The 16,210-nt window shown below is 44.2% G+C and overlaps 2 protein-coding genes across 5 annotated transcripts in view; one reads left to right on the plus strand and one right to left on the minus strand.

The window, feature by feature from the left end:
• The window catches only part of RPIA (ribose 5-phosphate isomerase A), a 42,279-nt gene extending 32,922 nt beyond the window's left edge, over positions 1-9,357 (plus strand). The window contains exon 10 of one of the 2 annotated variants that reach the window (XR_006416407.1): positions 8,017-8,070. Coding sequence is in view for 1 of the 2 variants with exons in the window: in XM_044447329.1 (XP_044303264.1) it covers positions 8,017-8,114 (98 nt within the window). In the remaining variant the exon portion in view is untranslated. Of the gene's footprint in view, positions 1-8,016 lie in introns of both variants that reach the window. The other variant, XM_044447329.1, reaches the window with a different exon arrangement.
• A 1,855-nt stretch (positions 9,358-11,212) lies between these two features.
• LOC123031909 (cytochrome c oxidase assembly protein COX18, mitochondrial-like) overlaps positions 11,213-16,210 on the minus strand; it is a 12,634-nt gene continuing 7,636 nt past the window's right edge. The window contains exons 5-7 of one of the 3 annotated variants that reach the window (XR_006416417.1): positions 14,784-14,891; positions 11,951-12,112; positions 11,388-11,518 (exon numbers count right to left, since the gene is read on the minus strand). Coding sequence is in view for 2 of the 3 variants with exons in the window: in XM_044447386.1 (XP_044303321.1) it covers positions 11,348-11,518; positions 14,784-14,891 (279 nt within the window). In the remaining variant the exon portion in view is untranslated. The other 2 variants (XM_044447386.1, XM_044447387.1) reach the window with 2 other exon arrangements.

Here is a 16,210-nt window from a genome sequence, read left to right on the forward strand (position 1 = left end):
CATGAACCACATGTGAGGTCTGGGGTGTGAGAGGCAGGTGATGATGGTTGGAATGCCAGAACCAGGGCACAGGTGCAAGGGGGAGTCCTGCAGTGGGTTCAGAGGGCCAGATGCAGGAGGCATTTTGTTTAACAGTCCATATTCAAAGCCAGGGAGATGATAGATCCAAGCAAACACAGGCCAAGTTGTCACAATCCAAAAACATAGTCCAAGAGCACAGTCCAAACAGTCCACAGTCCAGAAAGACAGCCCAACCTCCTGCCCAGTGCAGGACTCCCAAGTTAAAGTTTCCCTGCAGGAAGCTATCCGACTGCCCCTTGAATCCCTCCAGTGTGGAAGAACTTACCGCCTCTCTAGGTGATTCATTCCAGCCAGGAAGTGTTTCCTGAGGTCCAGCTGGAATTTTGCTTCCTGTAATTTGAGTCTGTTATTCCATGTCCTGCACTCTGGGATAATTGAAATGAGATCCAGCCCTTCCCCTTTGTCACAGCCTTTCAGGTACTTGTAGAGTTTTATCATATCTCCCTCATTCTTCTTGAGGTTAAACATGTCCACCTCTGTCAATCAGTCCTCATAGTGCTTTGTTTCCAGTCATCCTTGTTGCTTGGTTGCATCTTTCTTAAACTGTGGTGCCCAGAACTGGACACAGTACTCCAAATGAGGCCTAACCAATGCTGAGTAAAGAACTAGTACTTCCTGTGATTTGGCAGTAATACTTCTGTTAATGCAGCCTAAATTAGTGTTCACCCTTTTTGGAGCCACATCAGATTGATGACTTATATTCAGCTTGTGATCTACAGCAATTACAAGATTCTTCTTGCTTGTTACATTGCTGAGTCAAGTATCTCCCATCTTCCAACTGTGCATTTGGTTTCATTTTCCTAAGTACTGAATTTTGCATTTGTCTGTTGAATTCAGTTCTGTTTTTTCAGCCCAGCATTCCAGCTTATGAAGATCAGTAGAATTTTGTTTCAGTGGGATCTTTCCTCATAATCGTTTCCTCCTTTTTCTACAGTGACCCATAAGGTCTCCCTGCAGCTGGCTCATCATGGTTAAAAAAGGGAAAAATTAAAAGCTTAAGAAATGCTGAGAGGCCCCCATTCCAGAAACAGGCAGCACTCATATTCCATTGTGTTCTCCAGCCATCCTGCAAATTTGAGCTTATCAAATTGCATAAGCTAAAGTGTGGGTGAAAAAATCACTTTTTTCAAAACCTACACATACCTTATGTGGGTAGGATACCTACCCACATACTTTCTGTGACACAACTCCTACTATACTTTCCACCTTACTATAGATATCAAACTGTTCTATAAAAAACTCTGTACTAGCAGAAATGTTCCTATACTGTAAACACCATGCATGCCTGAACAGGGGAGAATAGACAATGCCCGTGAAAGTGCTGGTGCTGGTGGGCACTCATCAGACTTTAAATGAGGAGTTTCTTGTCCTATCTACCTCAAAAAGTGTGGCAGGGATCATCCTCACCAACATCCCTCTTTCCTACACTGCAAAGTTTTAGATCAGTCTGCTGAGCTGTTTTCTCAGTATAAGCTGTAAAAGCTACTGCTCCATCCAATTTCTGGTAGTAATGGTGGAGTAAGTCAACCAACTCACTTTTAAAGTAGTATTTCACTGGTGAGAGATGCTGAGGAAAAGGGAGGCATGGTCTGAGTTCCTCAGAAGAGGAATAAAGCATGGGGTATAAATGGATTGCAATAGTAAGAAGCACAAGGATCACATGTTCTTCGTCATGGCCTCTGTGCATCACACATATGGGTTCTGCGCCTGTGCAGTGCCTTTGGCCGGAAGATTAACCGCTAATGGCTTGGCGGGAAACTCCACTCCCCCTCCCCCCAGTAGTATATAAGGAGCGGAGTGTCTGCCATTTTCCAGTCTGCGACCGCCGTTCATTGTGTCTCGTGCCACTTCGCTCTCACTTAGATCGTGCCTCGTGCTCTCTTGTTCGAATCTTTTTCTCTTGTTCCTTCCAAGTTAGTATTCCTTTCTTACCTTAATGTATTAGTCCAGTTATTCTCTTTGTTTTTTGCTTGTTTCTCGTTCCTATAAAACAACAGCCACAAAAATATTATCTATTCCCACTTTGCTGTCTTCTTTTCTTCTTTTTCCGCAATGGCTCAACGAGCGGCGTTCCGCAAGTGCGGAGAGTGTGGCTCTAAAATGCCCGCTGCAGACCTGCAGGACCTGTGCCTCCTCTGTTTAGGGGAGGGCCACAGGGTGGACAAGTGTGTCCATTGCCTGGCCTTCTCAAAACAGGCCAGGAAGAACAGGGAGAACTGTTTATGGAAACTCCTGTGGGACCAGGCCCTCCTACAATCCGACCGGCTGGTGGCTAAGACCACTACAACTTCAGCCCCACCAGACCTCCACCCGGCCTCTACTGAACCGCCACAACGTCCGGCCTCTTCCTCTACTGCTCCGCCCTTACGCCCTTCAGGTGAGGGTGCTTCTATCATCGGGGAGCAGCCTGTTTCTCTGCCCAAGAAACAGAAGGAAAAGAGGAAGCACAGTGCTCCTGAGAATCTGCCTGTGCACAAAAGGGCCAAGAAAGATAAGGCCGAGAAATCAGCAAAGAAACAGAAGAGGCCTGAGCATTCGAAATTTCGATGCTCGGGTTCGGCGGCCTCTTCGGTTCCGACTGCGGCCTCGGTACTGACACTGTCAGGTCTGACTATTCAAGCGGCGATGAGAGTCACCCCTCCAGCCTCCTCGCGTCGTATGGAATCTGAGCTACACCTCGCTGTTCGATCTCTGATGGCGAGATCCAAGACTCTCCGTCGAGGGCCCAATCCCCAACTCCTGTGCCACTTTTTGAGCTCGACCCGGGTACCGGATTGTCCCCAACGGGAGATCGGAGGAGCCACTCTTCGGAACCCCGCTCTGATGACTGGTACCATTCCCGGTACTCGTCTGCACCAAGATGGTCCGACTGTCCATCCATCAGATACTGCCCGGCTGCTAGAGCTCGATCCCCCCCAACTGAACATTGGGATCAACCCCACTCTACGGCTTTGAGGGGCGCCGGGCATGCACTGTCTCAGGAAAGCGAGAGATCCCAGGCACCAGGGGGTTCCTCCAGCGTCTCGCCTCCATATTGGGTGGACTCTGATGAGTCCGAGGTCGATTCAACTTCACCTGACGCTGCGGTCACTTCACAAGGTCCGCCATCACTGGAAGAGCTGCACATCACGTTTGCCGAACTGATGTCCAGGCTGGTGAAGTCGTTGGAGATTGAAGCGAGCCAACAACCGAGACCTAGCACTGACTGTTTCTACGATGTCGTGTGGGGAGAACAATCGACCTCCATCACTTTACCACTTATTACGACCCTCCGACAAGTGATGACCCAACCGTGGGACCTCCTGGCGCAGTCTCAACCGACCTCTAGAAAATACGAGGCAATGTATCGAGCCTGTGAAGGGGACATTCCGTTCCTCCTCCGCCACCCCAAGCCAAATTCGGTGGTGGTAGAATCGTCTCAGGCTCGGGAGGCACAGGGTCATACAGTGCCCCGGGACAAAGAGGGAAGAAAGATTGACTCCCTTGCGTGCCAGGTCTATGCGGGTTCAGGTCTGGGCCTAAGAATTTCCAACTATGAGGCGACTCTGGCGCGTTATCAATACTTTATAATGCAGCGCCTGGACAACATCATCGCCACCCTCCCTGATAATCAAGGCGACTTAGCGAGGGTGTTTGTAAAGGAGGCAATGCAGGTCGCCGTGCAACAACTATCCACCACCAGACACCACGTGGATATGTACTCGAGGGCTCTCGTCAGCGCCATCTCTCTTTGGAGACACGCATGGTTGCATAACTGCAACTTTCCTGAGGAGATGAAAAGGAGGATTGAGGAGATGCCCTTTGATGGATCCGGCCTCTTCAACACTAAAACCAATCAAAAGTTGAAGAAGATCCACGAGTCGAGGATGACTGCCCGGCACATGGAATGACAACCACCCCCTCGACATAAGTGGTCGTGGACTCACCCTCAATATAGGCAGCAATATCCACCCTGCCAGCAGCCACAGCATTGCCAGCAGCGCCGCAAGCAACCACCTTAGCATTTCCAGCAAGCCCGCCACCGCTTCGACGGAGATAAACGTCAGCGCTGATGGGACGAGCGAACCTTTCCCCCCCTTCCAACCCCACCCTCCCCCCTCTCATTTGGGGACCGGCTGAAAAGCCGACTCCCCGTTTGGGAGTCCATTACATCTGATGGGTGGGTGTTATCCATCATCCAGCACAGATACAGAATTGAATTCGATGTTGTTCCATCATCGAGTCCTATCCGGTTTACGCCATGCTCCCTGGTATTGTTAGATGAAATTTACCAACTCCTCTCTAAAGGAACCGTTCGTCGCTTATCTTCATCGGAAGAACTCCACAGATTCTATTCTAGATATTTTACGGTCCTGAAATGAGATGGAGGGCTTCGGCCGAAATTGGACTTGAGAGCTCTCAATAAATTTGTAACACCAAAGAAGTTTCGGATGACCACACTTCAAAATATCCTCCCGTTGCTGGGGAGAGGGGATTGGTTCGCTTTGCTGGACTTGAAGGATGCCTATTTTCATATTTTGATACATCCACGGCATAGGCGCTTCCTCCGTTTTGCTGTAGCCTCTGAAATCTACGAATTTGGGGTGCTGCCATTTGGACTGGCCACCACACCGAGAGTTTCCACGAAGTGTATGGCTCCCATCTGTGCATACCTTTGACTATGTGGAATTCAGATATACCCATACCTCGATGATTGGCTGTTGGTTTCCCGGACTAGGGAAGGACTTACCTCCACTGTAAATATGACCTGTGATTTATTGCAAGACCTTGGACTCTACATTAATCGTCAGAAATCTTCTCTTCTCCCTACACAGACGATCAACTTTATTGGAGCCCGACTGGATTCTACGGTGGCGACGGCCTTCCTCCCTCGAGACAGACAACATGCTATCACTCGACACATTCGCTGGATTCGACGAGAAAGAATTGTTCCTGCCCGATCTGTTCAAAGACTGTTGGGACATGTGGCAGTGTCCATCGCCGTAGTCCCACATGCCAAACTCCGACTGTGCCCCCTCCAATTGTCCTTCAGTGGGAGTTTCCGACCACAAAGGGATCTTCCTACGAAGCGGATTCGACTCCCGTCCTCTGTTTTTCAGTCTCTACTATGGTGGACAAAGTCAAGCAACCTAAACATCGGAGTCCCGTTTGGACTCTCGGTACGAACGCATCCCTTCTGGGATGGGGAGCCCTGTGCTCCGGTCTACACACCCAGGGGGTTTGGAACTGTCAGGACTCCAGGAACCATATCAACTTCCTGGAACTTCTCGCCATGTTCAAAGCACTACAGTCATTCGAAGACGTGCTTCACCGTCAGGTTGTCCAGGTAACCTCGGACAACGTAGCCACAGTTTTTCACTTAAACAAGGGGGGGACAAGGTCCCCGAAATTAGCCCGTTTGTCAATGCGAATCTGGGAGTGGTGCATACTGAGAGGCATCACTCTTATTGCAGTACATCTCACGGGCACAGACAATGTGGAAGCAGATATCTTGAGCAGACACATGTCACGGTCACACGAATGGGAACTGGACCACCAGATTTGCGACAGGCTATTCCAATGATGGGGCCTCCCAGAGATAGACCTGTTTGCCACCCGACAAAACAGCGTGTGCGAAAAATTTTGTTCAAGAGCGGGAATCGGGCAGGGGACGTCCAGGGATGCCTTCATGATTCCCTGGAGTGATATGACCTTTTATGCTTTCCCCCCGATTCCCCTCATCATGAGAGTACTAGCAAAGGTGATTCACAATGGGGCCACAGGGCTACTGATAACTCCTTGGTGGCCACGTCAGCCATGGTTCTTGACACTTCTTCGTATTTCTCGGGAAGAATACCTTCAGCTTCCTTCCGTCTCTTATAATGCAGCAGGAGGGCTCGATCCGACACCTGGACCTACCGTCGCTGAAACTGACCGCCTGACGAATTCGATAACATTGAACGCCGGCACGGTACCAATCCGTATGCAGTCCTTACTCATTCCGTTCCTACCATGGACACACAGGTCCATGCTGTGAATTCGCCTACCGCCTCTTCCTCGTCAGATCCAGTGAATACGCTGTCGGATTCACAGGCTTTGCATCCTGATATACAATATATTCTCGACTCTGCATTAAGACAATCCACTCGAAAATCGTATGTGGCAAAGTGACGTAGATTCTCTAGTTTTGCCGAATCTCATTCGTTTTCAGTGCCCTCCGCATCTATAGATCAGATCCTCCAGTTCCTCTTCGAGCTTCACCGTTCTGGTCTTAAACCTTCCTCCATGAAAGTGTATACGGTGGCAATCTCCTATTACCGCAGGACTGTGCAGGGGTTTTCCATTTTCTCTCAGCCACTGATTAAGAGATTCCTCAAAGGACTTGGCAATCTCCATCCAACAATTAGGCCGTTTATGCCCACTTGGAGTCTCTCAGTGGTACACAGCCTCCTTTTGAGCCCCCGGAAACAATTGATCTACGTCTTGTCTCTTGGGAAACTGCCTTCCTTATAGCAGTTACTTCAGCCCGTAGATCTAGTGAACTTTGTGCCCTCAGAGTAGATCCTCCATTTTTGAATTTTCACAAGGAGAAAGTAGTATTAAGAATGGATCCATCTTTTCTCCCAAAGGTGGCTACCTCTTTCCACATGGATCAGGAAATTATCTTGCCTGCATTTTTTCCGGCTCCTTTGAATCCAGTCGAGAGGTCTCTGCATATGCTAGATGTTCGTCGTTGCCTAGCTTTTTACAGATCAAGGACAGAGTCTTTTCATCACTCTAATAGACTCTTCATTAAATATTCAGAACAAAACCGAGGCTTCCCAGTTACTCCTCAGAGACTATCTAAATGGATAGTTAACACTATTACTCTGTCTTATCAGTTAACTAAGAGAGACTTACTGACAACTCCAAGGGGCCACTCCACTAGGGCTGTAGCTGTCTCTTCAGCCTTCGCATCAGGAGTCCCGATTGAGGATGTCTGCAGAGCTGCCACCTGGGCTACTCTATGTACTTTTGCAAGACATTATAGATTGGATGTTCGTGCTAGACAGGACTGTTCTTCATCTATTCTTCATGGATGACACCTCCCTCCGCCATTTTGGGTAAGCTTTTTATTCTACCCATATGTGTGATGCACAGAGGCTACGACGAAGAAGAGCAGGTTGCTTACCTGTAACTGATGTTCTTCGAGTGACCATCTGTGTAGTCACACAACCCACCCACTGGCCCCGCTTGGTGTCACGGGTGGTCCGACTTTTTTTTTTCGGTCGGAGCTATTTTTTCTGCTTGTTGCACCACTAAGAGGTTTTGTTTTATTCCATACCGACAAAATTTTTTCCTGTTACTTTAGTTCTTTTTACAACTTTTTGTTCAGGAGCGAACGTCTGGTCTGTCAAAGACTGGAAAATGGCGGACACTCCGCTCCTTATATACTACTAGGGGGGAGGGGGAGCGGAGTTTCCCGCCAAACCGTTAGCTGTTAATCTTCCGGCCAAAGGCATTGCGCAGGCGCAGAACCCATATGTGTGACTGCACAGATGGCCAGTCAGAGAACATCAGTTACAGGTAAGCAACCTGCTCTTCCCTATCATTTTTTTAACCTGCAGTTTTATATGCAACTTTTAACAACTAATGGGGGTTTAGAAACCTTCATGATCTACTGCAGTCTCCCTTCTGCCTCCTCTTCTGTCCCATACAAGCCATCTATTCTATCTCCAGTGGTAGCTTTCCACTTCTTTTTCTGAATCCCCATGTAGTGGGGAGTGGAAATGATGGAAGCAAATGAACAAGGGGATTAATACTAATCCAAACTGGGATAGAGTGCAGTTACAGTAAACATCATGCTGTGCAATCTATGTAACGTAGTTTCTGCCTCAGAAGGGTCAGGGAAGTGTGAAGGAGCTTTGTCTGATTTTACTGATAGCAGTTAAAAGTAACATGGCTTTTCTATTGTAGGAGTGGTGGAAACAGGACTCTTCATCAACATGGCAGAGCGGGTTTACTTTGGCATGGAAGATGGTTCTGTCAGTGTATGTGAGAAGCCAGTCCTCTGACCACATTTAGCTCCTGAAATCCATTCTGCCTTCAGACTGTCGCATAGCATTTATCATCATGGTGCCAGCTTGATACCTTGCCTTAAAATATGTCTATTAAATGGAAGGTCTACCAGGTTTTCAATAATACTGAAAGTGAATGTTACCTTCAAATCTATTTTTTTACTTTTTCATGTAATCTTTTTTAAAGTGTTTAAACACACTGGTCATTTTAAATTGCTTTCATTTCATTTTTACAGAAAACATTTACCAAAAGTAATATTTTATATGAAATTTGAACCATCTGGCTTCTTGGAGTAGATCTGTTGGAAGAAGATCGTAATCACAGGTTGTGTGGTATCTTTAAATGCACAAAACCAAGACTGCACTTACGGGAAAGGGCTGAAACCAGTTGGTACTCAAATGCCTTATTGGACTGTTTGGTTCTATAATTTATGCCTTTTAATAATTTTACTGTAACTTTTCAATAACAGAGAATGTTCTAGTTTCAACAGATAATTGTAGCTGGCATTTGTGCAGTTGACCTTGATAATATGAATGTTAAGTTCTCTTTAGGACTGAAACAGAATTTTCTATAGCATTGCTATACACTTTCGTATTTTTCCAGCAGTGTCTGAAAGTGTAGCCACATGCATGGGGCTGGCTGTTTGGTTGCATCCTAGCTCATTAATAGCTCATCATAGCCCTAGCCAACACCGATGTGGGATTAACAATGGCATCACCCCTATAAACACCAGGCACACTTTCAGGTGTTCCCTAACTGGTATTAAAAAAGACTTGCCTGCCCCAGTGTCTTTCAGACTGCTGCAGGTAAGGCATGAATAAGATATCTGGGACTTCAGAAGTGCCCTAGCTGCCCTGTGAAAGGGCAGCCCTTTCCAATAAGGGAGATGTGCCTAAATTCCATTGATTTGCATAGAACTTCTATCAAGCCACTGAGCTAATGAAGACAATTTAGGGCTCAATTCCTGTTGAAAGTTGGTGGTTGCTTGCATGATTCACAGAATGTTAAATCTAAATGCAAACAAGAATTGAGGCATCCTGGATGGATATAGTAATATAGCAAGACCAAGGTGCATTCAAAATGTGTCAGTCTATCTGCATGGGACAATATGTCAGCAATATGACTAATCACTTGATTTAGGTAGTGAAATATCTGTATGTCAGCCTTTTATGTAATTTTCATGCGTGTGTACGTGTTAGAATGCCTTAGGTGACTTCATTAAAGTGCCTTCTGGATCAATTGAGTGGTCTGTCTCGTTTATCATCTTGCCAGATACTTTTGGAAGCTCCCAGATAAGGCAAAAAGGTGGTGGGCACCTCCAGTTACTAGTTTATGGCATCTGGTTCATAGCAAAATATAGGCTTAGAATGCCTTTTTCTAACCTTGTGGCTGCCAGGATAAATTGTATCTTGGGAGTAATACACTCTTCTCTTCAACCCCAAAAGTTCCTCTCCAAGCTTGCTGTTAAGACCTTGGAGAAATTGTTTTTCTGAGGTCATACTTTGAAGATGGATTTCTGGGTTAGAGAGGAAAAAAATCTGATGCTGTCCAGATTTATCCTACTAGTCCCTCAGCCTCCTTCCCTCCTGCTGTGACGTGCCACAGTTAATCCAAATGGTCCTCCTAGCTTCTGCACTGCATAGGAGACCCCAGTTCAGAGGATTATAAGGCTTCCAATAGGATTGTGCTGTTAAACTACAAGTTTGACTTTCTATAAACTGAGGCTCTGATATTTAGAGATGGCTTGTATTTATGAAAAAATTGCTCATGTAAGAGGCACATACTATTCTGTGTGTTAATCCTACTGAAAAAAGTAAATCTAACTACAAAACCACATAAAACCTTCACTTTTAAAGGTATTTTCAAAAGACTGCTTAGTGCAAAGGTAGGAATTTCTTAAAACCCAATAAACTAGTCATAGGGGACCATTTTCACTTTTTATATGAAAATCAACAAGGCCAGCAGCAGATGGGATGGAATGTGATGGGTGTGCAAAAGTGACCTGTTTTTCTCTAATTTGCAAGATATAACCTTCAGGCCAGACACTTACCTTTGTTGCTCGACAATACCCAGTCCACAGAACAGGTTATGCACAAAACTCTAGAAGCAAACTAAATTTTGCAATATCTAAAGCTCAGTTAACTTTAGTTTTGTGCTTTCAAGACTTCATTCGGCCTGAGCTTTAAAAAAAATCAGGGCCTGGGTCTCTGCCTTTGACTGTAGTAGGCTTTGTTCAGCATAAGTAAAAATGCTGCCCTGAAGTTAACTTGCCTAGCTCACTAGGTGGTGTTTCAACAAGGCCCTGGGAAAGATGGCCAAAGAATGTATACAATGCCATCCGCTGTTTTGAGAGCAGAAGCAGCTAATGAGCTTGTGCCTCGCTATATGCTTACTTAGCTTATGCTGTTGCAGCTTGACTTGCACTAATAGAAAGCCCTAGGTGTTATGGCTTGTCGCTGGCTAGTGAGGATGAGAAACTGCATGGACTGCAGAGTACAATGATGGGAAGGAGCACGTAACATTTGGACTTGCTAACAAGGCAAACAGGTAGTTTCATGCTGCTTAGTGACTGTCCCTGTGTAACTGCCATCCCTTTCCCATGAGTGGTCTATAAAGGCTAGCCATTTTCCTTCACGTGGAGTTCAGACAACAAACATCCTGGAGGAAGTTTTGTTGATTACCCATTCCAGCTGACGAGCCTCTTAGCAGGCTTGCCCACACTGAGCATTCTGAGCCTTTCTTGCTAAACCCTTTGCAAATCTAGCTAGCAATGTGCTTGTTGCAACAATAAAGAACGTTCCTCCTTGTAAGTAAAGCTGGATCTTGCATATTATTTCCTTGGAATCTCAAAGTTCTCCTTTGGCCCACTGCAGGAGGGTAATGAGTGGCAATACATGGACACAACACCTTTATGCATCCAAGTTTCTCACTTCACTTACAAGGGCAAGAAAAATGTATTTTAAGCTGCAGAATTCCAGAAATTCTAAGCAAGCTGAAATCATGCCCACACCCCTCAAAGTCAGTAACAATTACTGGGATGGAGGAACACACATCTTCCCATTCTTCCAACATCAGCCCAAGTCTTCCCAATATATCTTAGTGATTTGAATTTCTTTATTATCAAAATAAATACACTGGTTATTATTCCTACTATGAAGCTGCCAAATTAAATAATCTGACAGAACATCATTCAATTTCAATCTGTTGGATGCCTCACAGTACAAATACTTCACTTCAAGAAATATTTTGCACAGAAGGTAGCAAGAATGTCTCTGTAAGGAGTATCTGAATCAGACTTGGTCCGCGGTATGCGACATAGTCTACGAAATGCAGGAGAACGAAGGAGAAGGTTGAATAGCAGTCCCATGAAGCTTGAGGACATCCAATACAAAGCTACGGACTGCAATAAAAAAGAGAAGAAATATTTTTAATAGTGCAGAGATGCAGCAAAAGTTTTACACTTCCAAGTGAATGTGTTACCATTCTTTGTTAGGAATATCCACAAGTGAAACAGTACATTTTATTAGATTTTAAGCTCTTGATATGGCATAAAAGTGCTCTTACCTCTTTTCAAACATGGATTCATGTGGTCCTTGTCAGATTCATTAACCACTATACCTGGTGCTTACACTTTTTCAAGCACTTAAAAAAAGTCTCCTGGAAGCAATGTTTACACAGCTTCACTTAAGGTTAATGAACTACATCAAACATTACACTAGCAATGCCTAGTCTACTGAAGTTGTATTTATCAACAACCTGCACAATGTCTTGCACAATCAAAATCTAAGTATTGAATTTTACACTTGGGAAAGAACAAGAATAGGTTGCTTACCTGTAATTAGTTGTTTGAGTGGTCATGATGTGCACTCTTACAAATGTGCACAGCAGCATTTGGAGCATTTTAGAGTTAACTAGAGCATTTTGGTAGGAGCCCCACCCTCTTCCTCTGTGCATGGCTCCAGGTGTGGCTTCCACCTGCATCTCAGTTCCACACCTGCCACAGTGGAGAAAATAAATTATGCAGCACTGCGGGGAGGGGGGAGGATGGATTGTGCAAGTGCATAGATGCCCACTCAAAGAACTACAGTTTACAAGAAAGGAACTTGTCCTCCTTTGTGATCTCTGTAACTCACACACAGGTGACAAGTTAAGGACTTTGGCGGAAGATCACACAAGGATCAAGGACAGCTCTGCCAAAGGAAACATGGCTGATTCTGACAACAATAATGCATGCTGAAAGTGGATAGCTGAGCCCATGTGGCTACAGCCCTGAGCAGCATACTGGCATTACACTGATGAATGCAGCTGAAGAAATGACTGGCCTAGCAGAGTGCCCCCTTTTCTTGGAAAGGGGGTGGTAGATGAGCCAGCGAGATAGTTGATGTGACCCATTTGGCCAGTCATTGAAAGGCACTGTGAGGATCTGGGTAGCGTCAGGGCTCCTCCTGCTGGCCAAACACCAGAATAGCAGTCCTGGTTGCAGGGATGGTCCCAAACTCTGCTGCAGCTGCCAGGGCCGTCATGAACACCACCTGGGAACCATGGGGGAAGAATTATTTAAGTAGCTCATCCTCCCAGAAATTGCCTCAGCAATACTGGTCTCCAGTGTGCTGAAACTCTCTGTGGTGGGAGAGCCTGTCTGCTGTTGCTCCTATTCCTGTTCTTGCTCTTGGGCCTTGATCCTGTCCCAAAGGTATCCCTGCCCTTATGCTATCTTCTTGGCTTCTGATATTTGACTTGTTTTGACCATGTTTTGCTATCTGGACTATGCTTTGTTTGCTTTCCTGTTTGCTCCTGGTTTGACCTTGGCTTGCTCTGGATAATGACATGGATTTGACTGGTGACTGGCCTTTTGCCATATAGTTTATTGACTGTATTATCTGGGTCCTAGTGCCTCTGTTTAGCTTCCTGCTGCCCATGTCCCAGACCATACAGGCACGAGTAGGTGACAGGTTTTCCAAAAGGATACTATCCCACAGAGAAAGCCTGATTTATGTTGAGTGAACGGAATCTAGGTTCTAGCTGGGAAGTCAAGAAGGGAAGGAAATGTTTCCAATTGGCTTAGACTATCAGCCAGGTTGTAGGCTGTTCCTGCCATGTGAATGGCAACTAGGGTGAAACTGTGATGTTGTGCACCAATCCCAAAAGTTCAGAGTGAGACTAAGGAACAATAGCAAAGTGGTGTTATCTGATGCAGTTTGAACAGAAAGTCAATGGGAGGTTTGCATGCTTGGAAGGCTTTTGCCATGGCAAAATATTCCACGTGGTGACTCTGGAGCACACGTTCTCTTGTGACCAGTCCTGATTGTGAGGAAACAGCAGTGTGCTCCCCAAACCCAGAATGAAGCATCTATTGCAACTGTACCAGTTCAGAAGTGTGGAATGGCAACCTTCATAGTAGGTGAGGTAAGACATTCACCATTCAAAGGAGTGTCTGACAGCAGATGAGAAATGTAAAGGGAAGATTGTCTCTTTTAGGGTTGAGTGCACCTGGTGCTGACACTTTATTATTTTTGGCACCAGGCCAAAACCTTTTTACTCTCCCATTATTTTAAGATTTATTTTAGTTGGGTTTTTATTATAGATATAATGCTGTGCCTTTGGTTTGACTGTCCTGAGACTTCTATGTATAGGATGAGATACAAAAGTTTTAAACAAATACATAAGTACGTATGTATCAGATGAAGCAAGACTGAGATGGTTTCATGCAAAGACAGACAAATCGAGTAACTACTGTGCTAGAGTCCTAGTCCTAGCAGATACTGGACTGTAATCGCCCTGCACCATGAAGCATAGGAAAGGGACCAGATGGCATTAGCTCAGCTCCAGCAGAGGTAGGTTCAGACTTTGGTATAGTCTGGGAATGCTCTAATAAAAGGGTGAAAGACAAAAGAAAAGTGAGAGTCGTGGAGGCTACAAAGAAGAAAACTGGGTGATAGAAATGTTTCAGTAGTGGAATGACACCAGATCCAACAAGCAAATGACTTTACAGTTTTTTTTTTATGATCAGTGTGGATTAGGATGTGTTATGCTCTCTCTCTCTTGCACACGTGGAGGGAGGGAGGGAGGGAGGAAGAACGCTTTAAAAAATGAAATCAAATAAAGTAGCTTGATACTATGTGAGACTTGCCATTTATCCAAGTACCATCTGCTTTGAGCAGGATGGACTCTCCAAGGTCTCAGGCTGAGGTCTTTACATGCAATCTGATACTTTTACCTGAAGATGCTAGGAACTGAACCTCATCTCATGCATGCAAGGCATGCACCTGACTAGGAAGCTGTGACCCTTCTGCAACAGCAGCTGCACAGGAGCTGCACAGGGTACTTTCAATATACTCGGTGCTGGATAATACTGTCCACCTTAATACTGATTTTATATTGTTTTTGCTGTTTAAACTTTTTAAAATTTTGCTTAAATGCTATGTGGTATCTCATGCTTTGTAATGCTATAAATTGTTCTGATCTATGCAAAGAGATTGGTTATTGGATGGCAGAAATGAAGTTAATAACTGTAGTAATAACATGATAACACCATTGCATAAAAGTGTTTTCAGGGCTCCACACTGGAAAAGTATGGTTCTCAAAATACTCCAAAGCTGGGGAGAAAGGATATTACCCACCACAGTGCTACTGTTATAAATTATTCACTAAAGCTAAATACTTACTGAAGGTACAGTTGCAGCAACTGGGATCATAAATACAGAAGTTCCTCGGAAGAAGTTAGTGGCATACTTCTGAAACTTGGTTGGGCTGGTTTTTCGTAAAGCAAAAATCTGGAAGAACAAATGTCACTTTCAATAACTATTGAACGTGAAGTATCATGATAGCGTTAATGCAGGTTTGAGGCTCAATGTTCAGGTCAATGAAGTAATTATTTGTGCTGCCGCTTGTCCTCATATGCATGTGCACCTGCATATACATGTTCAAGAACATGCATTTAGTATAATTGCACTACAATATGGCAGGGTTCAGAGAACTCAGGAAAGGAAAAGAAATAGACCTGAAATTGGTTTCTCTCTGAAAGGAAATAAACAGCAAAGGAAGAGCCACAGATAACAATATTCAAACACTTTTTGTTACAGAAATGATATGAAATAAAATTTAGAGCAGAAATACTCATATCACACACTCTTAACCAGTTAAGGTTATGGATCAAATTAAGAGACATTTAACAGAATTTGGAGAAATAAAGGGTTTACAAGTAAACCTGGACAAATCAGATGTTATTTAATTGTAAAAAATTGGGAAAGGGTCATATTAAAAGCAAGTGAGAAGTTAAGAGATGTAATATTAGGAGTAAATATAAAAACTGCAATGTTTAAAAGAGAACAATTTTGATAAGTTAAAATATGAAGTGAAAGAGAAGATGAATGAATTTAAAAAGATTGGTTTATCCTGATTTGGTAGAATAGCAGCATTCATAATGAAGATCTTGCCTAAAATTATTATTATTTGCTTATGATGTTACCAATTAGGTTAACAGAGAAAGATTTGAAAGAATGGCAAAACATGATTAATAAATTTTGTAATGGGGATAAAGAAGTAGGACTTAACTTAAAAAGACGGTATATACCCCAGAACACAGGGGGTTTAAGTATTCCCAGTGTGAAATTTTATTATATAGCTAATCAAATGAGGAATATACCAGAATATACATGTGTACTGCAGCCAGATAAGATAATATGGAGTAAATTAGAATATCAAGATGTAGAGGGATCCTAATATCTTTCCCCAACAAAAAAAATAAGACTATTAAAAGATAGGAAACTCTTTTTTTTAAGAATATGGTTAATATGTGGAATACATATAGGGATATATTTATCCCATCAATTATGCCATTATATCCAATTACGGAATCAGAAAGATTCCCAGAAAATCTGAAGAGTAGCTTAAAGGAAATACTGAAGAAGAAACATGTTATTAGGTTGAAAGATTGGATAGAGAAAATGAGTAAAGAAATGATACAAGCAATACTGGGACAGGGTAAATTGGTATAATACGCTCCAATTAGATTACTGGACTAAAAATTGGTTGAAGAAAAATGGTAGTGCTGGGGGACCATGTCTCTACGTCATGGCAGCTATGCCATGGG

The sequence above is a fragment of the Varanus komodoensis genome, unplaced genomic scaffold (assembly GCF_004798865.1).
Source record: "Varanus komodoensis strain SLA01 unplaced genomic scaffold, ASM479886v1 scaffold51, whole genome shotgun sequence".
NCBI classification, from domain to species: Eukaryota; Metazoa; Chordata; class Lepidosauria; order Squamata; family Varanidae; genus Varanus; species Varanus komodoensis.